At 34.5% G+C, this 25,792-nt stretch overlaps 1 protein-coding gene across 13 annotated transcripts in view; it reads right to left on the bottom strand.

Moving 5' to 3' along the window:
* VPS13B (vacuolar protein sorting 13 homolog B (yeast)) overlaps positions 1-25,792 on the bottom strand; it is a 631,834-nt gene that overhangs the window by 447,126 nt on the left and 158,916 nt on the right. Inside the window, exons 19-20 of one of the 13 annotated variants that reach the window (XR_001364591.1) lie at positions 22,097-22,267; positions 6,696-6,716 (exon numbers count right to left, since the gene is read on the bottom strand). The exons of 11 other annotated variants lie outside the window; for them this stretch is intronic. Coding sequence is in view for 1 of the 2 variants with exons in the window: in XM_014550213.1 (XP_014405699.1) it covers positions 6,703-6,716 (14 nt within the window). In the remaining variant the exon portion in view is untranslated. Of the gene's footprint in view, positions 1-6,605; positions 6,717-22,096; positions 22,268-25,792 lie in introns of those variants that run through there. One more of the 13 variants, XM_014550213.1, reaches the window with a different exon arrangement.

The following is a 25,792-nucleotide window of genomic DNA, read 5'->3' as shown; positions in this document are numbered from 1 at the left end:
CGCAAGAATCAGGTCAAAGATTTGAAATACGAAGAAGCAAAAAACACCCAACCGGAAAAGCAAAATGAAAAAAGAATCCAAAAATACGAAGATAGTGTAAGGAGCCTCTGGGACAGCTTCAAGCGTACCAACATCCGAATTATAGGGGTGCCAGAAGAAGAGAGAGAGCAAGATATTGAAAACCTATTTGAAGAAATAATGACAGAAAACTTCCCCTACCTGGTGAAAGAAATAGACTTACAAGTCCAGGAAGCGCAGAGAACCCCAAACAAAAGGAATCCAAAGAGGACCACACCAAGACACATCATCATTAAAATGCCAAGAGCAAAAGACAAAGAGAGAATCTTAAAAGCAGCAAGAGAAAGAGTCTCAATTACCTACAAGGGAATACCCATACGACTGTCAGCTGATTTCTCAACAGAAACTTTGCAGGCCAGAAGGGAATGGCAAGAAATATTCAAAGTGCTGAATACCAAGAACCTACAACCAAGAATACTTTATCCAGCAAAGCTATCATTCAGAATTGAAGGTCAGATAAAGAGCTTCACAGATAAGGAAAAGCTAAAGGAGTTCATCACCACCAAACCAGTATTATATGAAATGCTGAAAGGTATCCTTTAAGAAGAGGAAGAAGAAAAAAAAGGTAAAGATACAAATTATGAACAACAAACATGCATCTATCAACAAGTGAATCTAAGAATCAAGTGAATAAATAATATGTACAGAATTGGACAAAAATCGTGCACCTATGGGTGAGGACAGTGGGTGGGGAGTGAGGGCGGAGGGTGGGGCAGGAACTGGGAGGAGAGGAGTTATGGGGGGGGAAAGAGGAACAAATGCAATAATCTGAACAATAAAGATTTAATTAAAAAAAAATCTTACAGGGTAGTCCAACCATCATCCCGAAAAATACAGAAGAGGAGCTTCTATGGAATCTAGAAATGAGGGTTCAGAGCCCCACCCCAATGGCAACTCTAGGAAACCTTTGGGTCTGTAGAGCACAGCTTAAAAATAAAGCTACATGAAAAAGAGCATCATCTATCACTTTGGACCAGTGGGATAAAATCTGCACAACTAACACTAAATTAAATTAGTTATCTTATTGACAGATTGAGATATACAAATGAAATAGGCAGTACTTGAAAGCTGAATGAAAAAAACAGGCTATTATTTGGTTAGAGGAAATAGGTATTAAATAATTATTTACTTCAAGAGCTTGAGAAAGTGAAAATTATCATGAAGGATTGTACTTGCTTCACTTTAATTACTTTCCCATGTTCATCCCCCTATTTGGCTGCTAAGCCTGAATTTCAGATCAAGAATTTGATCAACTGCTGAGTTAAAAAGATCTCCTACTGCTTTTATCTTTTACTAAAGCTACTGTCTACCAAGACCTCCCCCAAGAATCATGGAGTATGAACTATAGGATTGCTCATGTCTGGCTGCTTGTATCCCAGCCTGCATTCATTACTTCACCCCATTAACATTCCACACTGGGAGTCCTTTGCCAGTTTTATGAGGCGAAACCACAAAATGTCAGGTTAACAAAATCCTCACACAGCAATTTCACCTTAAAATACTGCCTGTCAAGAACTTGCTTCCAAGATATTCAATAAATCACCAACTCTATAAAGCAGGTTGCAAGTCAAATAAAGGCAAAATTTTACATCCCAACACAATCAAGATTAATCAGAACACAGGCTGAGTATTTAGAACAACAACCTATGGGGAGAACAGTATGATTTGATGTGTATCTGGAAGCCTATCTCAGTTTTTATTGCGTTTATATAAAGTTATATTTAACTATTACAACCATTTCAATCATTCAAATACCTGATTTCAGATAGTATGATATATATTAGAGAGCTCTGTAGATATAAACATATTGGTTCAAATCCTGGTTCTGCCATGTATTAATTATGTGTCTGTGATGGTCAATAACCTCTCTAAACCTGTTTTCTCAATGTAAAAATGAAGCAAATAATTGTTCACTGCACTATTCTGATTTTAAAAAGATGTAAGACAAAAGCAGCAAGGATAGCACCTGAAATAGTAATAATAATAAATGTTCAATAATAATAATAGCAAATGTTCAATAATTGTTCCTTTCCTTCCCTCTTCCTTTTGGAGATTTTTTTAAAATACCAATTTTATTTTTATTTTTTTAATTTATTAAATACCAATTTTAGTAAGAGATGCTGGTCAAACTGTCCACAATCTATAAAGAGATCATAAGAAATCTAAGCTCAGCAAATACAGTCAAGGAGTTAAGAAAGTCAGGTAGAGTATGAAAGAGAGAAAGGGAAAGTTTGTGTTACATACATAAGTGAAGATGCACCTACTAAACATATCTACCTGCACTCCTTTTTCCTTTGCTCAACAGAACAATGGAATATGAATCAGCCAAGACTTTAAGATGATGATCATTGTCATTGCAAGTATTTGGCTCTCGTGACAATTATTAAACCATGTTAAATAACTATCTACTAACCAAGTATTTTAAGTCAAAAAGCCCATGCTCAAATATATCTTAACATTCTCCTGTTGACCATGTTAGAGACCTTCTAAGAAGCTTCCCACTGAACTGTAACTACTCTCAAGCAGATAAAATAAACAGAAATCCCCAGCAAAACATGAAACCTACATTCTACTCTGGACTGGAATTAGTTGGCTAAGACTCCCCTCATTAAATATTTTATTGGGCAACTATTAAGTACCAGACATTATAGCCTTGTCAGAACTGCCATGAGGACCAGGAGAGGATGATCGCTTTTTCAGGCCTAAAACTAGGTAAGAAAGGTGAGGGCTCCAAACCAAATAATGTGTATCATCAGGAATTGACATGAGAGTAGGTCAACTTCTCACTATCCAACACTAATTTTCCAAAGGGAAGTAATTCATACTCTGATTCTCTTCTATAGTTTTCAGATAGAAAAATGTATTTGTATAGGTCATGCTAATGGCCTTTGTGACCTAGTATAGGACCCTTGCTGAGGATACCACACATCACAGTGAACTATCATGGAAGTAAGACAAAAATGTCTAAGAGGCCCTAGCCGATTTGGCTCAGTGGACAGACCTTCGGCCTGTGGACTGAAGGGTCCCGGGTTCAATTCTGGTCAAGGGCACATGCCTGAGTTGTGGGCTCGTTCCCCAGTAGGGGGGCTGCAGAGACAGCCGATCAATGATTCTCTTATCATTGATGTTTCTATCTCTGTCTCCCTCTCCCTCTCTGAAATCAATAAAAATATTTTTTTAAATGTCTAAGAGCTGCTACATGTTTTCCACATGTCCTCACTTCCTGCCTAAGAATTATTATTCCTTTTCTTTGAATCAATTCCAATTTCTCCAAATTCTTTGTGAAGGAAGATAACAAAAAGAATAGGAAAAGGAATCAACACAGGACTCTTCTAATAGCTAAGTCTTTGCATATTTATGCTTCCCACCTCCAGTAAAAAATAGACAAATCTTTGACACAGACATGTGGATTGCACTCATATTCAATGACCAAATCAACAATTAGATGAGCATTCATGCTCTCACTCTAATCAGCAAAACAAATTTAAAATAAAGTCAATTAATATTAAAAATTCAAATAATGTAATGATTGTTCACATTAGACTATTACCAATCCTCAAATTAAAAATTTACTCTTATTTTCCTCTTCCGTTCTCTTAAGTTTTAGAGAGTTTTATATGCAAAATAATATCTCACAACCAGAGCAACATAAAGTGTAGCAGCATAGTCTTCCTGGTTTCTCAGAACCTCACAAAACAGAATCCCTAAACAGGAATAAGCTTCTATCTTTAACTAAATGAAAATATTAATGATCTAGTAGAAACCTTAATCTAATAATTCAATTTTATATACCATATCACATACCTTACATAATTAGATTTAAATAAACAGTCCTTAACCTTACTAAAGAAAAAAAAAATGGTTCTAGCTGGGTAGTTCAGTTGGTTAGAGTGTCATTCTAATACGCCAAGGTTGCAGGTTTGATCCTCAGTCAGGGCACATAAAAGAATCAACCAATGAATGCATAAATAAGTGAAATAACAAATCCTCTCTCTCTGTCTCCCTCTATCAGAAATCAAGAATTTTCTAAATGTTATTTGCAAGTAAAGTCAAATTATAAATTCTATTCAAATAGAAATTGTACTTCACTGTCTCAGCAAAAGTTTACCTTATATGAATCAAAAGTTCACCTGGAATAACAGAGAATAGATTTTAATTTTTTATAACTTTTTACGGGGGTGAGGGGGAGACATAGTCACTATCTGATATAGTAATCTATCATAATTATTTAAGCTGATTCATAACATTGTACATACAAGAATCTTCAGTTTTTAAAAGAAGCTAAAACCCTCTGAACCAGTGTGCAATATCAGATAGGTTTTTTCAGTAATTTTATAGAATGCTCCAGAATTAGACTTTGGTAGTTAATAGAGCCTGTAACTAACAATAGTTACTTTTCATGTAGAAATAACTGACGTTTATTTAAAGAAGATAATTGGTTAAATCAGATGAATGCTAAACATGTGTTTAGTTTAGAAAATTTCAGCACTCGGGGGCTCAAAATCAAACTTAAACTCTGAGTAACCAAAGATCAAGGACAGGCAGATTTGCAAAAGCAGCAATACCTGACCCAAAGGTGACCTGGGGGGAGGGGGAGGGCAGAAAATTTTAGCTTTTTCACACTGTAAATATGAAAGCAAATTGACTGCTTTAAAAACTTGTGTTTTTAATTATCATCAAAAATTCATATGAGCTAAAATTTAAATGAACATTTATTTGATGAAAACCTCACAAGTTGTAAGGTTCACCATTCTATAAAAGGTACAGCAGCATTTACCGGTTAAATGTTTCCTCTTTTAAATAAGTTGGATGGCAATTTAAAACAAAAACTAAAGGTCCCTTCCAACATTTTAATTAATCTCATTACAACACAAACTGATGAACAAAAATAGAATCAGAGACAAAGAAGCATCGAACAAACTGTCCAACCTATGAGGGAAAACCGGAGGCAAGGAGGTAAGAGATCAACCAAAGGACTTGTATGCATGCATACGAGCATAACCAATGGACACAGACAGTAGGGTGGTGAAGGATGGAAGTGGCTGGGGAGAGATCAATGGAGGGGAAAGGAGACCCATGTAATACTTTAAACAATAAAGAATTTAAATTTAAAAAAAAGAAGAAGAAGAAATGAGCTATTAAGCCATGAAAAGACATAGAGGAAACGTAAAGCTACATTACTAAGTGAAAGAAGTCAAATTGAAAGGTTACATACTGTATGCCTCCAATCATATTCTGGAAAAGGCAAAACTATAGTGGCAGTAAAAAGATTACTGGTTGCCAAAGAGTAGAAAGGGAGGGTATTAACAGGAAAGCACAGGATTTTTAGGGCAGTGAAACTACTCCATATTACACTACATTGGTGTCTCTACGTCATTCTACTTTTGTCAGAATCCATGTAATGCACAATACCAAGTGAAACAAAATAGGAACTATGGACTTTCGGTGGTAATGTTGTGTTAATGTAGGTTTATCAATTGTAACAAGTGTACAATGTGATGACAGGTGCTGTTAATGGGGAAGACTGTGCATGTGTGGGGACATAGTATATGACAGCTTTTTATATATTGTGCTCAATTTTGCTGTGAACCTAGAACTGCTCTAAAAATTAAAGTCAATGTAAAAAGAAAATAAATAAAAATGCCAGAAGTAACTATGCCATCTTAGTCTATTAGTAAATGGTTCAAACTAATATGAAAGTTAAACAAGTCAAATAACAGGACAAAGATAGCAAATATTTACTGAGAAAACAATATGTAAACTTCAGTTGGCCAACATCGCAGGAGGAAGAAAGAGAGCGCTAAAAAAATAAAGAAGAAAATATGGATTATATTTTAAAAATCTGTGGAACAAAGATCAGAATTAACAAGGAAGGAAGGCCCTTAGACTTTTACCATAGCCCCACTATCATCCTGATATTATGCAAAACAATATAAATATCTTTTTAAACTAGGATTCTGGGAAACTATTGTGCTTACTGACATAGAACCTTATCCTGAAGGTCTCTTTCAAACAGAGAGCAACCCAGTAAATTAGAGCTGGCATACAATGGCATTAGCTTAGCTTGAAAACTAAGTCAAAGTTTAAAATGTTAATTAAATTTTCCAAGGATTCCCTACTTTTCCTAACACAAAATAGAACAGTTGTTTGGAAAAACATATTTATCTATAGGAAACAGATTTCCTCTAGTATGTATAGATTTTACAGTACCTTGGTATGAAAACCTAGGTTCATGACAAAGGTTTTTTTTAAAAAATGAGTTGTATAATTCTTGCCCCTTTGCAAATCATTAATTGTAAACAAGCCCTCCAATACGTCTCACCTGATAAGATAAGACTAAGATGCCATTGGTTATAATGATTAAATGATTCATCTTCTCGAGACCTTTAACTAACGTTTAGCCAAGGGCTGCTCACTAAATGATTACACAAGATTCAGCACTATGCTGGACTGCCAGATCTGGGATAATAGTAAAATAAAGCCTTGCTTATAAATATGGCAAGCAATATCGCAGAGGAAGTCATTACCACTTTCAGCCACAAAAGATGACAGTACAGGGTCTCCTGTGAAGTAGGTCCAAGGCTATGTACCATTTCCTGTTGCCTACATGCCGTTGCTTTTTCGTTACATCACTGCCCCTACATTTCATTATATATAAGATAAGACACTAATTACAAGACTGGGCAATACTTACTGTATCACTGCAAAAAAAAAAAATTCCAAGAAGCCAGTCTGATAAGAAAGTCCGGCATAAATTTAACACATCAAAGCTGCCAGTGCAAGAGGAAATAAGAAATAAAGCCACCAAGCAGAAAAATAGTTGTTTGACTTGGGCTTCCCATTGGGTAGAGAGACAAAAATAAATCTTTGGGAATTTGAACCTCATGTAAATTTGCAGACTGAATCCACACTACCAATGAAGTCCAAAAACTTCTCAAGCAGGCAGTTTAACTTATAGCAGTCTCAAGTGGTAGTGCTACAAAACGAGCAGCAAAAGCAGACAGATATCCTCTCTGGCCGACCTCAACTCAAGCTATCAGCAAGTATAAGATATTACTGATTATACAAGGACTCCTAATTTCAGAGATATTAAAATATGAAAAATTGCAAAACTAATAATCAATAAATCAGCATATAGTGCTTTCAGAAGTAATGAAAACAAATGAAATTATGCATAGGGAACTGACCAAAAGGGACTAAGTATCTCAATAGTCAGGGGTTATAAAAAGAGGGGGACAAAGTTCAAGCTAGGGAACTGTACTTTCTTGTTCATAAACTGGAAGCACCTCTTTATTAAGGAATGGTTAAAGCAAAATGGAAAGTTTCAAAATCTTTCTTCGCTTTTACAGGTGTCAGTGAAATTATATAACTGCACAAGCGAAAAAGCCCAAGGATAATAATTACTAACAATTTTTAAAAGAATCAAACCAATGAGAAGTTAAATTTTAAAAATACAATAAAAAGGGAAATCTAAGCTTAATTCCATTATCTCTGAAGTCAAATAAATACATACATATGTACAGGTATATACATATACTATAAGACACAGAATACATATATGAACCGTGAATTATTGCCACTCTTCATCAAAAGATCAAAGATGACAGGTGAATTTTTGTGTGCCCTTTAATTTTAACCAGATTCAGATTCAAAATTTTATCAGTACTGAACCCATTTTACCCCTTTGACAGATCCTTAAGCGTGTACTTTTACTCATGTACTAATACTCATTTAATTGAGTTAATTAATCACAGCTTAACCAAAATATCTCAAACAGACCTCACACAGCATTCAAAGTGCAGCTTGAAATCTTACCCTCCCTTTTCTTTAAACTGGCCTGGGGGATGAAGTCAATAAATTGTCATTTAATAACATACTTGCTTTGATGATTTTTCAGTAATTTACTGTCATCCCACTTCATAAATTTTTTAGTAAAAGTTCTGGGATTTCAAATAAGATATCTCTTCCATGGGAAAACTCAGTTTAAGAGTTTTCTGCTGCCAATAAACCAATAAGACAACCTAGCTGATAATCCTCCCACACTATACCGTGTAGGCTCAAGCACTCAACCAGTGAAAGTTTAATTTGTTCCGCCAATGGCACAGAAAACTGCTCGAATTTATTCAGTAAATAGATGTGAACATCAGTCTCCGCTTTTGGTTAAGACCTAAATTGAACTAGGTCATTCACAGGCAAAACCAAACACACAGTCTTGAACACAGTCGTTTCAGTAAAATAAACATAACTAGTATCCCACTACCAGAGCCAAGGTGCTTGACTACTTATTTGTTCTATCAACTTCTAGTGGGAATTCATTGCTACTGAAGTACAGCCTCCCCAAGCAGCACTCTTTTCTCAGTTAAAAGTCAGATCCCCAAAACAATATGCAGACACACAACCCCTGCCACACTAGCCCTTCCAGCACTCTAAATATCACTTTTACCTCCTGTCCTCATGGTCCTGACCGCTGTATACTCAGATTCTTAGCCTCTACTCACTCTCAGGGAAAGCTCCCTACTTGACATATTTATCCTGTCCGCACAATTCTCTGGCCTCTTATCCTGTGAATGAAGATCTTTATCTTCATGCCATCCAAGGACTAGTCTTCCTAACCAATTTGCCAGATGCCCTTAAGTAAGTTCTATGAACCCACTTTTACATTTATTACAATGAATATGCAAAATATAGGGGGGGGCTTTTATATTTCTAGTCAACTGATAAAACAACAATAATAGAAAGTATTAATAAAATAAAAAGTTATAAATTAAAAATTGTGAGGCTGTAGGTTGAGTGATGGGTACTTTTTTACAGTGACTAGTACTAACAAGAAAGTAGACAAGATTAATAGTTATTGTCAAAGTGGTAAATAAATAAAAGGAAGAAACTAGCAGAATTACTATCAAATGAGCAAAATCTTGGGTATCAGCCCATTTCCTTATTTTTGCCTCTTGAGAATAATTACTAGCAATTAATTTTTACTATCTCCCACTAAAGACAGATTTACTACGTGACTGTTACCAAAGATGTGTTCTCATTCAAAATCATTTATTAATTCAATAAACCTTTATTGAATACTAACCATATGCCTAAAACTAAATGATAAGCATTCCGAGATAAATTTAAACATAGTCTCTGTTTTTTGAGTTTCTCATAAATTAGTGGAAGACACTAACAAAAATTAATAATTTTTGATAAGTGTTTTAATAAAACATTCACTAGAGGTTATAGAATGGAGAAGGAAACATAAAGGTACCTAACTTGTCTAGGAAGGAAATTTGCATATTAATTTTCAACAAAAGTAATAGATAGCTTCCTCTGCACTGAAAAATTATATTGCAAATGAAAATGGTAAAGAATGGCATGTCAATGGAACTGAAAATAGTTCCGCACAGTGGGAGAATAGTGTTCATATGAAAATACTAAACGGTATTAGGATAGAGCTGTATATCCAGCTAAGAAGTATGATCTTTATTCAGATAGCAATGAGGGAGCCATTAAAGAATACTTTAAAAGGAAGTAAAGGAATCGTATTTGTCTTATAAAAGTTTTATAGAAGTCATAGGATTGGCAACTGCCCAAATAGGAAAGATGAGGAAAAAGTGGAGGAAAAAGGAAAGGAAAAGTTTAGACAATCCCCAGGTTTATGGCTAGACCAGGGGTGGGCAAACTTTTTGACTCGAGGGCCACAATGGGTTCTTAAACTGGACCGGAGGGCCGGAACAAAAGCATGGATGGAGTGTTTGTGTGAACTAATATAAATTCAAAGTAAACATCATTACATAAAAGGGTATGGTCTTTTTTTTTTTTAGTTTTATTCATTTCAAACGGGCGGATCCGGCCCGCGGGCGGTAGTTTGCCCATGGCTGGGCTAGACTGATAATACCACTATTCGAGGATACGGAAAATACGGGTCAAAGTGCAGGTGTGGAGTGAAATTAATTTGAAAATGCTGAGTCTAATGTGCCTGTGAATTAAGCAAGAGAAAATGTTCCACAGATAACCAAAATTTCACTTGCTGCTCACGGAAAATATTGGCACTACAAAAGTTAGGTGATAACAACAATTTGACATTTTATCTTTATAGAACTGACTAAACTTATCCAATGCTGGGCACATATCAATTCCTTTTAGTCACTAGATACAATGCTTTATTCATAAAACTGGTTTTCATTTAAAACAATCATATTTGTTAATAGAAATATGAACTTCATTAATATTCCCGTAAACATGAATATCTTCTAATAGAAAGTAAATTCTGATAAACCAGAAAATAAAGACTACTTTGTTTTTAGGGGGTTCTGTCATGAATTTTTGCCTTTACAATAACTAACATTTGTTTGCCCAACTCTTATTCTAAATGCTTTACTCACATGAATTTAGTTAATCTTCATGATAACCCAATGAGAAAGATATTATTATTCCCATCTTACCAACGAGAAAACAAAGTTATTGAGGAGTCCAGGAATTTGCCAATAATCACAGAGACAGTAGTACATAGTTGAGCCAGGAATCAGCCTAATTTTTAATCCTATTGTTATAATCACCATACTATGCCATCTGTTACAAATAATATTACTCTAATAAATTGCGATTATGGAAACATCAAAATTTGTGGGGAGGCGATGGAGAACTACAAATAGAAACAAATAAGTAGATACGGGTGTCAATGGAAAAGCAGATCCAGTGAGTTATCTATAGTATAAATTTCTTTCCAGGCACTGAGCCACACTCAGTACTTAGTAATCACACACAAGAAACATGCACTCTAATGCACTGCTACGTATAGGATTGCTGCAGCTGCTTCAACATCTTATTACTACTGGCATTTCACCTTTGGATTCACCGGTCCTAGAATGCACCAGTCTTTAAAATATTTGAAATATCCTTCATTCTTAATGCCACCTAAACTCTTTTAATGGTGATATTACTACAGAGAAAATACAGCTACTTATAAGTTAAAGCACAGTACGAGTTACAGGGAAGTCTGCAGCATATGAGGACGACATGGCCATTGTCCCTAGCATCAATTTTCCAGAATAATGACGGTTTCTTTATCTCCTCTTTCTCAACTGGTTTTAAACAATGTAAGAACTTTTCATCACGTTACTCAGCATAACTTTTACTGGTATTCAGGATCAAAATACTAAAGTACTAATCTGTCACATAAGGCCAGAGAATATGAACTGATGGCCACATGAGTCAAATACTAGGCAGAAAATTCAGTATCTTCAAACCCTTGAATGATAACTGGATAGCAGGCTTGGTGCAGCAGAAAATTTCAATAGCCCTGATTCCTTAAACTGAGAATCCTTAGAGATGGTTGAAGAAAGGAACTGTAGAGAGAACTATAGTAAAAGCCATCTTATGTGACGCTATGAGTGCTACAATGTGATTTAAAATTAGGATGAGCCCGGCCAGCATGGCACAGTGGTTCAGAGTGGACCCGTGAGCCAGGAGGTCATGGTTCAATTCCCAGTCTGGGCACATGCCCCAGTTGTGGGCTCAATCCTCAGTCGAGGGTGTGCAGGAGGCAGCCAATCAATGATTCTCTCTCATTATTGACTAGAGGCCCGGTGCATGAATACGTGCACCGATGGGGTCCCTTGGCCTAGCCGGAGATTGGGGCCATCTCGCCCAGTCCTGATCGGGGCCAATTGGGGCCGGCCGGCAATGGGAAGGGACCGTGGAAGGTTGGCCAGCCCGGGCCACAGGAGGTTGGTTGTGGGAGCGCATCTGCCACCAGGGGGCAGCTCCTGCACTGAGCATCTGCCCCCTAGTGTTCAGTGCGTGTCATAGCGACCGGTCAACTGGTCGTTCAGTCGTAACAATAGCTTAGGATATTATATATATAGATAGATGTTTCTATCTCTCTCCCTCACCCTTCCTCCCTGAAATAAATAAAACTATGTATTTTTAAAAAATTATGATGAAAAGCTCTATTTAATGGCATTGAAAGATGACTTTAAAACACCGGGAGTGAAAAAGGTACAGAAGAGAATGCAGATATGAAATCATTTATGTAGGATTGTATATTTACATACTTAAGCATTAAAAATTTATCTGAAAGGATGTTTACGAAAATATTAACATTATTTAATCTTTAGGTCATAGTGTTTTAGATGATTCATAATAGTTCTATAATGTTGTTTTAATTCTGCCTTAAGCATTTAACATATAAAAGGGTATTTTCATTTTGGAAAAAAGATGAATCAGCACATGATTTTACATATCATTCAATATGAACATAGTAATATGTCTGTTTTGTGAACCCTAAGAAACCTAGTCAATACATACAAATAATTTTTTATATAAAAAAACCCATCTGTTAGTTTAAAAACAAAAATAGCTGAACAAGTTTCCAAATGTTATCAAAAAAAGTTATGAACATGACTGTAAGTTTATTAAAAATTTATGGGTATTAGAACAACATATGCTTTTCATATACTTAACCTGGTCTGGCACAGAAATGTTATGTACCAATGTAATATCTGGATACATAATTAAAAGAGTCACAAAAAAGGCAAGGGAATCAATACTAAAACCATTTTAAGTATTAATAAATATTTACCTTATACATATAGTTGTTCATATGGAAAATAATAAATAATAATACAAGAATAAACTGTTTCACATACCCACAACTGTAAATCTAGTTTTGCCCCACCCTGTATATATACATGTTCTGTTGCTTTTATTTTAGCATGATTTATGACCACTCAGATTCTTCCTTTCTTTCAAATTCAGAACAGATCCCTCCTGATCATAAAAATCTATTACTTAACCTTTTTACAAACACATTTCAAAATATATTTCTCTCATTATACTTTTCCAGTTGCTGTTCATAGGCATATCATTAATCCTTGCATAAAGTTTTTACATAAGTTAAAAACTACCATATGTATTAGCAAAGTATAATCTCTGATATATTTCTATAATTCTTTTATACTTAGTTATTATAAATACCTGTAAAATCTTCTAAGTATATCATCAGCATAATGCCTCTAACTATGTGATCAACTGTTTGTCAATGAGGATGGTATCTCTCACTTTTTAACCAGTCACATGTTGTCTTTCTCAATTTTACTTCCATCTGTTCAATACTGTTATAATATAGAAATTTTGTTACAATAATAATTTTAATGTCATCTCCCTGAAAATCACTGTAATAAATAACAATAGTATTAATAAACAAATTCACTTGGTTTATGACATGAATGCTGAACTCTTTAAAGCAGCAGTTCTCAACCTGTGGGTCGCGACCCCTTTGGGGGTCGAACGATCCTTTCACAGGGGTCGCCTAAGACCATTGGAAAACACATATATAATTACATATTGTTTTTGTGATTAATCACTATGCTTTAATTATGTTCAATTTGTAACAATGAAAATACATCCTGCATATCAGATATTTCCATTACGATTCATAACAGTAGCAAAATCACAGTTATGAAGTAGCAACGAAAATAATTTTATGGTTGGGGGTCACCACAACATGAGGAACTGTATTAAAGGGTCGCGGCATTAGGAAGGTTGAGAACCACTGCTTTAAAGGGATGTCTTTATACAATGGACAAGCGACTCAAAGGTATTCATATTCAGCGCCTGATACTACAGTCACTTAATAGATTAAGAAACAAAGTGAGATCAAGTGATTTATACAAAGCCTAGCTAGATTCCATAGCAGAGTTAGAATTCAAGAGTAACAACCTCAAAGTTACAGATACATCTCGTCCTTTGTATAACATGTTCCATATCTCCCTATTTTCTAAAAATCTTTTCTGAACTAGACATCAAAATAGTAGTACAAAAATAAACAAAAATTACAAGTAATTTGTTTTGTTCATAAGTAGTCGTGACTCAATATTAACCACAGCCTTTATTTTAGAAAAAATTTAAAAATTTTGCACACAAATGGATCTAATATATAAAATTTACCTCAGAATGGAAATATGTGACTCTTAACACACAACACATTTTAGACTTCACTTAAAGTAAAATTTTTATTATTATATCTAAAATATTTTTATTGATCTGAGTATATAAACTTCAGCAAAGTAAAATGATTTGGTTTATGTGTTTAATTTTATAAATTTTAAATATACAATATCTAAGTATAATCTTTTACGCTGAAAACTTCAGAGATTTGCTTACTTGAGAGGTTATAATCATTAAAAGTAACAAATAAAGCTGGTCAGTAATTAAACTGACCACATCTCCTGGAAGGCCAAAAACCTAATGGATGACAACACAACTCAACATTTTCCAGCTGCTGAGAAGCAGAAGCTTTCAACATTTGGATGTATGCAGGCATCTTATTTTCCCAGGATTTCAAAGTCCACATGCAGGCTGCTGTTCAGCTATTATAAATGAGTAATTCAAGTAGGGCATGACTGCTTCTGGTATTAACTTGATAAAGATGTTTCACTCCAAATGCATCAACAGTTGTGTTAAGCCGTCCCTTTCACAGGCTGACGGAGGATTACTTATGCTATGCTTTGTTAACAATGAATCCAATAATTTTTTAAAGAAAGGTTTATTAACTTCTGCATTTGTTTTTCTAAGGCTAAAAATTAAATGCTACTTAATAATTAACTCCAAGCTAAACAACATAAATTAAATACAATATAATGATTTCAATACTTTTTTTAATTTTTAAAAGTCTAGGAAAACAAAAGCAGAAATTACAAGTTTTCCAATCACACTGTAAAATTAAAAAATTATAAATATGACTTTCTGATAAAAGTCATCTGAACATACTGAAATACTTTAGAATAAAAACTGCCTTAACATAAATATATACTAAACACATTTTAACAAACTATACATTTTATACATTTAGAGAAATATGGTCTTGAACTAATACTAATTACCCAACATTTAACAAACAACATAAGCCAACTGAAGGTATTTGCAATGCTTGAACAATAAAAATTTTCAGCTCATATGGAGTCTTCTCTCACTCCAGGTTTAAATATAAATCTTTCTTTGAGAAATCTTTTTTAATATCACTCAATGCTCCCTTCTTCCATTCAAATCTTCCCCCTCTATTTTCAGATAGAAGTAGTTTTCTCCTAATCGATTACACCGTTTGTAAGGTTAAGCTTGTTTTTAGAATTAACTGTATGTGTACACTCCTCAATAGTGCCCTGTATTGAATACCTTTATATATCAGGCTCTAGCAGTCTCATGCATGCAGCCAGCAACCAATAAAAAAATTAAATAGAATTCAATGAACTAAATAATCAGTTATTTAAGGTCTCAATTTCTCTATAGTCGTTGAAGGGTTAAGAGTATAAGTTCTAGAGTCAAACCGGTTGGGGGTTGGGGTGGGGCAGGATGGGAGAGGTCAATCCGGAAAAAAGAGGACATAAGTAATATTTTCAACAATAAAGATTTTTTTGAAGATATCAACTGTAAAAAAAAATAATATGCATAGAATGATACCTGGCACAGAGGAAGAACTAGAAAAAAATTAATATTATAACAATTGCCTCTATGGCCCAGACTCAAACGTGCTTCTTTTTCCCTTGTTCCTTGTCTCAGTGAAAGGCACCCAACTGTGTACCCAACTCTCCAAACCAGCAACATTGGGTGCCTGCCTACTGTTTCCTTTCCCTTAGCCCCATTATATTCAAACTAGAGGCCCAGTGCACAAATTCATGCATTGGTGGGGTGCCTCAGCCTGGCTGTCGATCAGGGCCGTCTCATCCAGTTCTGATAGGGGCTAATCAGGGCCAGCTGGCCACCCAGGGGCAGGGACCGTGGGAGGTTGGCCGGCCACTGGAGGTTGGCTGTGGGAGCACACTGACCACCAGGGGGAAGCTCCTGCATTGAGCATCTGTCCCCTGGTGGTCAGAGCGTGTCATAGTGACCGGGTGACCGGTTGTTTGGTAGACCAGTCATAATGGTCACTTAGGCTTTTATATAGGTAGATGACCAACAACTCCTGTTGATTCCAGCACATCACAATACCACAAACTTGTGTAATTCTCTGCATTAACATTATCATTGAATACTTTTTCACTGTAAATTTTCCTGCCTCCTATTTTTTACCCTCATCCACACTGCTGCCTAAATTGGTTTCTAAAGCATAAATCTGATACAAACTTTCTATTGCTCTCATCCATACTCTGTTGAAAATCTTTAAACTTACTTTCAAGGCCTTTCAAAATCTGAAGGCAATTGCTGATCGCATTAAGAATTAACCCTTACCATTCTCCCATTCCATTCTAACTACTGTTGCACAAAACTAATTTAGTTTCCACAATGCTAATCAACAAATTTAGTTTCCACAATCCTGACCAACTGCTTCTCCTCTAGCTCATAATTAACGTCTCACCTTGGACATGACATCCAGTATTCTTTTCCAGAATCCCAGGTCTGGGTAAAGGTTTTCTTTCAATATGAAATCATGCTCTTCTGTTTTACAACAATATTTTAACTAACTTTTATCTGCTCACCTGTATGTTTCCCTCAATGAACTATAAGCTCATTTTTAAGAAGTAAAAGGGTCTTGTTCACCTTTATATCCCAAGGTTCTGGCATGAAGTAAATATATACCAAATGAATGAAGATAACTACCCTGTTATCTGAAAGGGGCTATTTATATGAATATACATTTTAAAAAAATAAAAACAGACAAGAAGAGTCAGTCTTATCTCTTCCACTCATTTGCTGTTTTACTCTGATGTCAATATTTGGGTATCTGTGAAATATTTGCTTTATTCTTTCTTCTGGGTTAGAAAAGATCTTAAAGAGGAGAGACCAAGATGGCGGTATAGGTAAACAGAATGAAGATAACTACCCTGTTATCTGAAAGGGGCTATTTATATGAATATACATTTTAAAAAAATAAAAACAGACAAGAAGAGTCAGTCTTATCTCTTCCACTCATTTGCTGTTTTACTCTGATGTCAATATTTGGGTATCTGTGAAATATTTGCTTTATTCTTTCTTCTGGGTTAGAAAAGATCTTAAAACTCTCTCCCCCATAAAACATTTATATTCTTCTACACAAGATTAGTAATCATAACAAAATCATACTTTAAAGATAATTGGCAATTAATGACTTAATAATATAAGATGGATTTTTAAAACAACTCTTACCCAATAACTGCTAGTTTAATGTTGGGTGTTCTTCCTTCCCTCTTTCCTCTCTGTTCCGTGGCTGACCGTCAGAGGATTTTAGTCACATCACCTCCTTTCTTACCCCAATGACTATTTGCTGAGCTCTGCCTATCTTTCATCAAGGATAACTCATTATTTCAGAAAATTTTATGCTCACATAGTGAAATGAATCTTCTGTAAATTCTTGACTTTTCTTCTTCCTGTCCCTCTGTCAATTCCTATCCAGTCACCCCAAGAAAATGTTCTATTTCACTGCTTAAGTCCAGCAGTAACCCTAACCATAGCTAATAATCATAAGTAATTCTTGAATGGGAAAAAAAAATACTATTTGGAAAAGAGGGTAAACACAACAACAAACAGCATTGTTATCAATGTCTATTGTCCTGGAAATGCCAATAAATAAATATCTTTAAGTGTCTGTCTAAAAGAATCTTTTTACTATTACATTCTCCTAAGTCTACTTTTACCTGCAAGAGATCAATTTTAGATATTAAATTTATTGATTGTATTTAATCAAAATTATATACATTTTTATTGTATTTATTCAATTAAATTATTTTTTTCATTAAAATTATAGGGTATTTCACCTTCATTGTGAGTTTAACAAAACAAAAAAATAATTTTATGAGTTGGCCTGGATTTTTACTATGATAATTCTTTCTTCCTAGTAAAACTGCATTCAAATATTCAGACCTAACTTTCAAGTGAACACTTAAATCAAAACTCATCAAAGGTTTTGTTTAGTACTATAAGATAGCTGACTAGTGACAAAATAAAATTTCAACTATATTTTGAAAACGTATCTATGATAATAAAAGCATAATATGCAAATTGGCCAGACGACCATCCGGACGTCCTTCCAGACAAAGCCGAGGCTGCACCCGTAGCTTCAAGGGATCGAGGCAGCCACCCCAGCTGCGAAGGAGGGATCGAGGCAGCTGCCGCAGCTACAAAAGCCTACTCTTGCACCAATTTTGTGCATCAGGCCTCCCGTTTTAATAATAAATAGAAAACAAATTATTAAAAAAATAAAGTTATTTTTATCACTAGATTAAAACTATTTAAGAAGAAATGCAACTTATGCTATCTTGAAATCTAGTATTTTATTTGAATATACACTAAGACTCCCAAAACATCTTTTAAAAGTCTGTAGCTTTAAGAGAAAAATGTGCTTTAAAAGTAAAATATTATTTAAAGATATGTAAGAATTACTGTGCAAAATTGCATGATTGCGAGCAAAGTAATCATTATAATCCATAAATAATTTGGTTTAAAATAGTAATGTGGAAAAAAATTTGTAATTTTTAAAAAATGTTTTTATTGATTTTAGAGAGAGAGGAAAAGAGAGGGAGATAGATAGAAACATCAATTGGCTGCCTTCTGCACACCCCCTACTGGGCATGGACCTGCAATCCTGGCATGTGCCTTGACCAGGAATCAAACCAGTGACCTTTCAGTGCATGGGACAAAGCTCAACCAACAGAGCTACACCAGTCAGGGCTGAAAAAAAATATTTTTTAAAAAATTATTATAATCCATAAATAACTTAGTTAAAATAGTATTTTGGATTAGGAATATTTTAAAATACTGTTTACATTTGCAGAAAATATCAAATACCATAGAAGATAGATCCAGAGACATGGAAGCATGAAACAGACTGACGAGTCTCAGAGGGAAGGGGTGGAGGGAAGAGATTAACCAAAGAACTTATATGCATATATGCATAAGCCATGGACACAGACAATAGTGTGGTTGGCCAGCCACTGGAGGAGAGGTACCGGCTGGGGGAGGCAGGGTCAAGGGGGGGGTCAATGGAGAGAAATAAGGGGACATCTATAATACTTTCAACAATAAAGATAAATTTTTTAAATACCACCGAAGAGAATATTAATGAAAAATGCCTCATAATTCCATCAAACATTGATAATCACTGTTAAAAAGTAATTTTTCTGTATATAAATATAGATGTAAACATATATTTACATGCATATGTTGAAAAATATGCTTAAAAACTACATATAACTTTATACATGTAAGTTTATTATTTTATTTTTTTACACAAGCTTTTAATAGAAACATTTTCCTATGATATATATTTTCTATTGGCTAATTTCAAAGAAGTTCTATGGAAAGTCTCTAAGTTATTTAATAATTTGCCTACTATTGGACAACAAAGATGATTTGTCATTATTATAAATGAGCTGATGTGAAGACCCTTACATTTTAAATACTAGTCTTTAAATATATTTTATTGATTTTTTACAGAGAGGAAGGGAGAGGGATAGAGAGTCAGAAACATCGATGAGAGAGAAACATCAACCAGCTGCCTCCTGCACACTCCCTACTGGGGATGCGCCCACAACCAAGGCACATGCCCTTGACCGGAATCGAACCCGGGACCCTTCAGTCCGCAGGGCGACGCTCTATCCACAGAGCCAAACCGGTTAGAGCTAAATACTAGTCTTTAAATGCATCTTGGATTACTCCCTTAGGACATAGTCTTAGAAGTGGTATAATAAAAGGATAACCACTATTAAGGTCCTTACTGAATTTTATTAATATCATTTCTAATGAGTTGTACCAATACATAGTCTGTACCCTTTCAGACTTCTTTGAAAGTGCTCATCTCATAAATTTCTCACCTTTCAGTTTAATAATTCTGAAATATCAATTTCACAGGTAAAAATTATTCCTTATTATTGTTTTAATATCCATTTCTTTGTTTTAATTAATTAAATTTTTCATGTTTTTTTTTAATATTTGCATCTTACTTTTGCCTCCTTTGGCCATTTTCCTGTGACATATTTCCAGTTTTGTTTTTGTTGTTATTTACCTATAATTGAGTTCTGCACAACTTTGTCTCCTATATTCTTGCAAATACCTTCACTGTATTGCAGAATTCCATGTTTTAAGTAGAACGAAATCAGATAAGATACAATTTTTACATTATAAAAAAGGCTACTAATTTACATAGCACTACATAATGTACTTAATTCTAATAAAAATAATACCATGAAATAAAAATGTCATAATCAAGATAACGTTACTTCCGTCAATGTTTGGGAATCCTCTTTCTTGTGTGTGTACAGACACACATTCTCTCTCAATATCTAAGCAGTGTCACAGAGTAGGTACTCAAATATCTGTTGTATAAATACTTTTCCCAGGAAAGCATTTCAGTAAATTAGAATACATAATTTACCTAAACCAGGTTAGAACATTTTATTTATTTACTTAATTAACAAGAATAAAACAAATATATAAAACCTCTTTAGAAAAGTTGTACATATTGACTAAAGCACCCAGCCCAAGGGAACTCAATATGACAAGATTTCAAAAGTTAAACTCAAGTTACAGTCTACAGAATTAGCCCACAATTATTTAACAATCAATACCTCCTTTGAACATGAGGAAACTGTTACTTCATCACTGCCCTCTGCCGGTGGCATTATTTCCCTTTAATTTTCCCTCCAGGTACTGAATCTTTGCCTCACAATTACTTCTGACCTGCCTCTATATTTAAACCACCCACACTAAAAATAGCCTAGCCATCTGGAATTCAGTAAGGCTTGTAGGGGAAAAAATGTGCTTCAATGAAAAGTTCTGCATTGTTTAGAGTACACCCTTCCAGGTTATCTGAGTCTGATTCTATGGACTCTGCACATTTCACTGCCTTTGAACTTTCTTACATCTGTAAATTGTAGGTAACTGATAGCTATGCAAAATTATTCTCAACTATAAAAGCAAATAAATTCTGTCAGGTAAAGGTAAATCGACCTCTCTTCTCCACTGCAGAAGAAGCTAGCTTTGTACCCATTTTCAAATTTGTCACAGTATCACTAATCTTTTTATTCAGTTCTCCTTTGATCTAGTTGTAACATCTGTCTGGTTCTCTCATTGAAAATGATTTTTAAAATCTTTAACATTTGTCCATTTTATTTTGAACAGTCATGATTGTCTGAAGTCATAATTTTACTTTTTTTAAAAATCATTCTTTAACAGACTAAGTCAGACTACATTTTTGTCCCACAGAACAATTTAGAAATGAAATGATGTGGGCCTATAGACATAGGGCTACGCCCAAATGGCGAAACCCATTTCCTTTGATCCATATTCTACTTACCAAATACCTATCATGTACTTGTCATGATCCCTAACCTTAGAAACTCCTAGTTTCACGGGGAAGAAATCCTATAAACAGTTATGACTGTCTGCCATGTGATATGGTCAAAGTGCTGTGATGATGCTTAGAAGGGAGTAAATGATTGGGAAAGGACGGAGAGGAAGGGGAAGAGTAAGAGCAAAGGTCTGAAGAAGGTAAAAATAAGCAAAACACTCAGAAAATTGCTCAAACTCTCACACATTAATGGACAACTGGCCCACGTCATTTATTTACAAAAGAACGCAATAACATAAGGGTATACTGAGTATACTGTACTGACTTAAAGGGACACCAAAGCTAGCTGTGGAATCAAGTTTCTTCCAGAGGAATGGAACAGTTAGAGGAAGAGGCAGGTAGCAAATGCTAATGTGAATATCACTCCTAAGTGTTTTTGCAAATCTACTCCTACTGGTTCACTAAGGCTTCCTACTCTCATTTCAGCCATATGACAGCTACATACGGTCAACTTCAAAATCTTGACAGGAAGTGCAAAAATAAAAACTTACCTTAAAGACATGTCATTTTCTAAAATAAACTTAAATAATAAATAGTTATGACCTTTTGCTCCATATATAAATATACAAAACATTACACATTTTATAGTGCGTTCACGTTACAATCTGAAAATTTCTTGTAATTTACTATTTACAAAGTGAAGATACTACATATTTACTTTGAATACGTTTCCTTTTACTAAATAAGCAGTAAAAAAAAATGCAAAATTCTGACCTTGTTCTATAAAAGAGGGAAACAACTGGTCACCCACAAGGCTCAAGGGATTTGTCACATTGGCTTCCTTCCAGAATGTGGGCCCTTTCAAAGGAGCAAGAAAGTAATTTCCTGTTGCTTTGGAGTCTGTTCCTGACTCCTAGCATCATGGCATCCAGGAGACATTTCAAGCTGGAAAGAGATTAGATTCTTCTACTAAGTGAAGGATTTGCTGCTTCTACGTCAGAACTGCCTACCCACAGGCTTAGAGAGTTTACTTGAAGAAAAACTTAAAGTGCATAGGGATTAGGTAGATGCAGAGAACAAGGTAAGAAAAAAACCTTAAACTGTGAATGAAAGTTAATTAATATACAGTACTATATTGTACAGAGTAATTAATACTTCATGCTTACCTTATGTTTTACAATTTACAATGTACTTGAGAATATAGTTTAATTTAACCTACAAAACAAGCCTAGCAACCAGATAAAAATATCCTCTTTTTACAGATGAGAAACACCACTCAATGAGGTGACTTACTCAAAGTAATATAGTTTACAATGGATGAATTCGAACTTGGAATATAAGCCTTTTTATAATTCATTCATTCTTTCAGCCTTAATGTTTATATGCCTATCTCCTCAATATATTAGAAGTTCCTCTATAGCAGAGACTTCCATACATCATATTTCTGCACACAGAAAACTTGCAATAAACAGTTGTTGCATAAACAAACCAATGAATGATTATAGTAAAAAAAAAAAAGGCAAACAAATGAAAATGGCAAAAGAAATACTAAAACATATTACTTCAGGGGCAGGGAACCATTTTTCTGGCAAGAGTCATTTGGATATTTATAACATTTGTGAGCCATACAAAATTATCAACTTAAAAATTAGCCTGCTATATTTGGTCAAACATTTAATTAACTCACTCCTAATGCCTTGGCAGGGCCAGACCAAATGATTTCACAAGCCTTATACAGCTCGCGGGCCTATGTAGCCCGGGGGCCAGATGTTCCCTACCCGTGCTTTACTTCAATAAAGATGAATTTGAGAATCAACAACAACACACAATAACAGCATGATTTGAAGAAAAAAATGTTTTAAATATATAGCTGCTTTAATATGTACATAAACATATGTTTTCAATATATCTGTAAATTCCCTTAATTACTATTCTAAGCAGAAATTTACATTTCCTGTACTTAAAAACATTGTACTGTGCAAAATATTTATTAAACTTTTTACAAAAATAATTATCATCAAAATGCATTTTGTAAATAGTTTACAAACCTTTCAGTGTGTGTGTGTGTGTGTGTGTGTGTGTGTGTGTGTGTGTGTCTAAACAGAAGAAAACAATTTTTAATTGGCAGGATAAAAAATTATCTGTACTACAAATGCAACATTGTCAAAAGGCTATGTCCTGGTTGACAATCATAATCCTATAGATATTGTTTACATTATGATTAAAAATCACTTTGCTTCTATATTCCCACAACCAGTTCGTATGGTAAAGAGATCAGTAAACTTACTTTTATGCGTAACATCTTTAACATTTGCTCCCCTTTCTGTGCTTGTGATTAAATGTAACATTTTGAAATCCCAAAGTTCTGAGAAAAACATAAATCCTTGTCTCACAGCTGCTGTTTGACTCTGGAAACACATGCATTTTCTTTTCAAGCATCTACCATCAAAACTCCCAAAGGGCTTGGACTGGAGAACACCTGCATCTCTTCATTTAGTTTCAATAACAGAGTCTAAACTCCAAAATTACAAAAATAGACGCTCTGTTCAGCTGTAGTTACATTTTGCCCCTAATTCCCGTGAACAAAATGCTAGGAGCATGAAATCATTCAGGCAAGCTCTGTCATCAAGAGGATAAGATTTTTTGCACCAGAAGCCCAGTGGGAACACGATAGAAAACTGGCAACAATTACAGATAAAGTACATAGTAAAGTCCTCGGGGAGGAAAGAGGAAATGTAATAAGATAGATGGGTATAATTTTTACACATTTATGCCCAAACCACAAATGTGAATTGTCTTTAATTGCTACAATATATAAGCATTCTTACTCATGTGTCCTGTCAAAAATACTAAAAACATAACTTCAAGGCAATTCACTTAGTTCTACATTGGAAGGAGAATTTTTTGAACAAAAAAATATTCTCCATAAATTAAAATTTACAATCTAAAATACTGTCTCCATTTAAAAAACTACCAAACAATTCATATTCTATCCAACCAATTCTGAATGGTGAAATAAGAGCATATACTAGTATGTTTACTGGTATGTTTTAATCAAGGGAGAGACACTCCTCCCTCCCCAATTTAACTATGAATTTTCAGAGACTAGAACTGTAATAGTGACTTTCCTTTCAACAACAATGATCAAAAGTTGCCTATGTTTAATCAGTAAATATTGTAATAACTTTTAGTAGGTCAATCTACTAAAGTTAAAAACTTTATTTCTAAAACTAGTTATAATGGGAAATAGAAAGATGGGCTTAAACTATATTATATTTAAACTAGCGGCTCGGTGCACAAATTCGTGCATGGGTGGGGTCCTGCCGGCCCACCCCCTGGTTGAACTCCAGGTCAAGGGGACAATTTGTATACTAGCCTTTTATTATATAGGATTATTATATAGGATGACATTCTAGGAAGAACACTTGTTTTCCATTATTTGATAATAATATCATAATCATCACATAATTCTATTTTTTTAATCTTAGAAATATTTTGGTTTTTATATATTAAAAGCAAAATAGCGTCTTCATCTCATTGTTCTCATACAAGCAACTTGTATAAGCCAAAAACATACTTTAAAAGCTATCTTTTTATTAACAGTGGACCAAAATCAATTAGATGAAATTTCATAGAATAAGTGTAAAATTCTTCAAGCAAATTCATAAACTCATGTAGACATATAAAATATGGAAAGCTGTCTTTAGAGTATTTTATGTGAGGGAAAAAACTCTGCCTTCCAGTGACACATAAATACAAGACAAATAGTAACTAAATACAAGTTCACTATACAAATCTTCCCTGAGAAATAAACTTTGTACTTTGTGTTGGATTGCATTAAATTTTAAAAGAGACATTTTCAAACAAGTAGTGGAAGTAATCAGTATGACAATGAATCTGAAGACAAATCATATGGGAAATGACTAAAATAAATTTAATATATTTAGGCTGGACTATTTAAATTTAAACAAGAAAATATTTTGTGGAACATCTACCACATGTAGCAAGAAAGAAGGAGAATTGAGCTAGTGCTGAAACTGATAGCATTAAGAGAGAAGTTTTTAATGGTGCCACTAATTGAAATAAGCGAATAATGGAGTATGAAATGGAGTGGGGGAATTATATTGAGTTTAGTTGTAAATGAACTAGGCACCATTAAAATATACATAGGGATATAAAGGTGGTTGACATTTGGAGTCGGGATCTCAAAGGAAAATGGTTGGTTGCTGAAAACAGGAGCGTTTGAGTATATAATCCAAATAGGAAGGTGAGGACCAATGCATAATCAATCTTGGAAAGAACCTATATTTAACGTACAAAAGAAAACATATTTGAGGTGAGAAATGGGGGTAATTCAGCAAGGAGAACCAGAAAACTACATTGTTCTGGGTCAAAAATTCTGAGCCTAAGATTTTTACCCTACAACTATGTCTTGCATGCTGTAGAAGATCGGAGACTCCAGAGTCAAAG

The sequence above is a fragment of the Myotis brandtii genome, unplaced genomic scaffold (genome assembly GCF_000412655.1).
Source record: "Myotis brandtii unplaced genomic scaffold, ASM41265v1 scaffold59, whole genome shotgun sequence".
Lineage (NCBI taxonomy): Eukaryota > Metazoa > Chordata > Mammalia > Chiroptera > Vespertilionidae > Myotis > Myotis brandtii.
The sequence above is the reverse complement of the archived record's forward strand: the minus strand, read 5'-3'. Positions and strand labels throughout refer to the sequence as shown.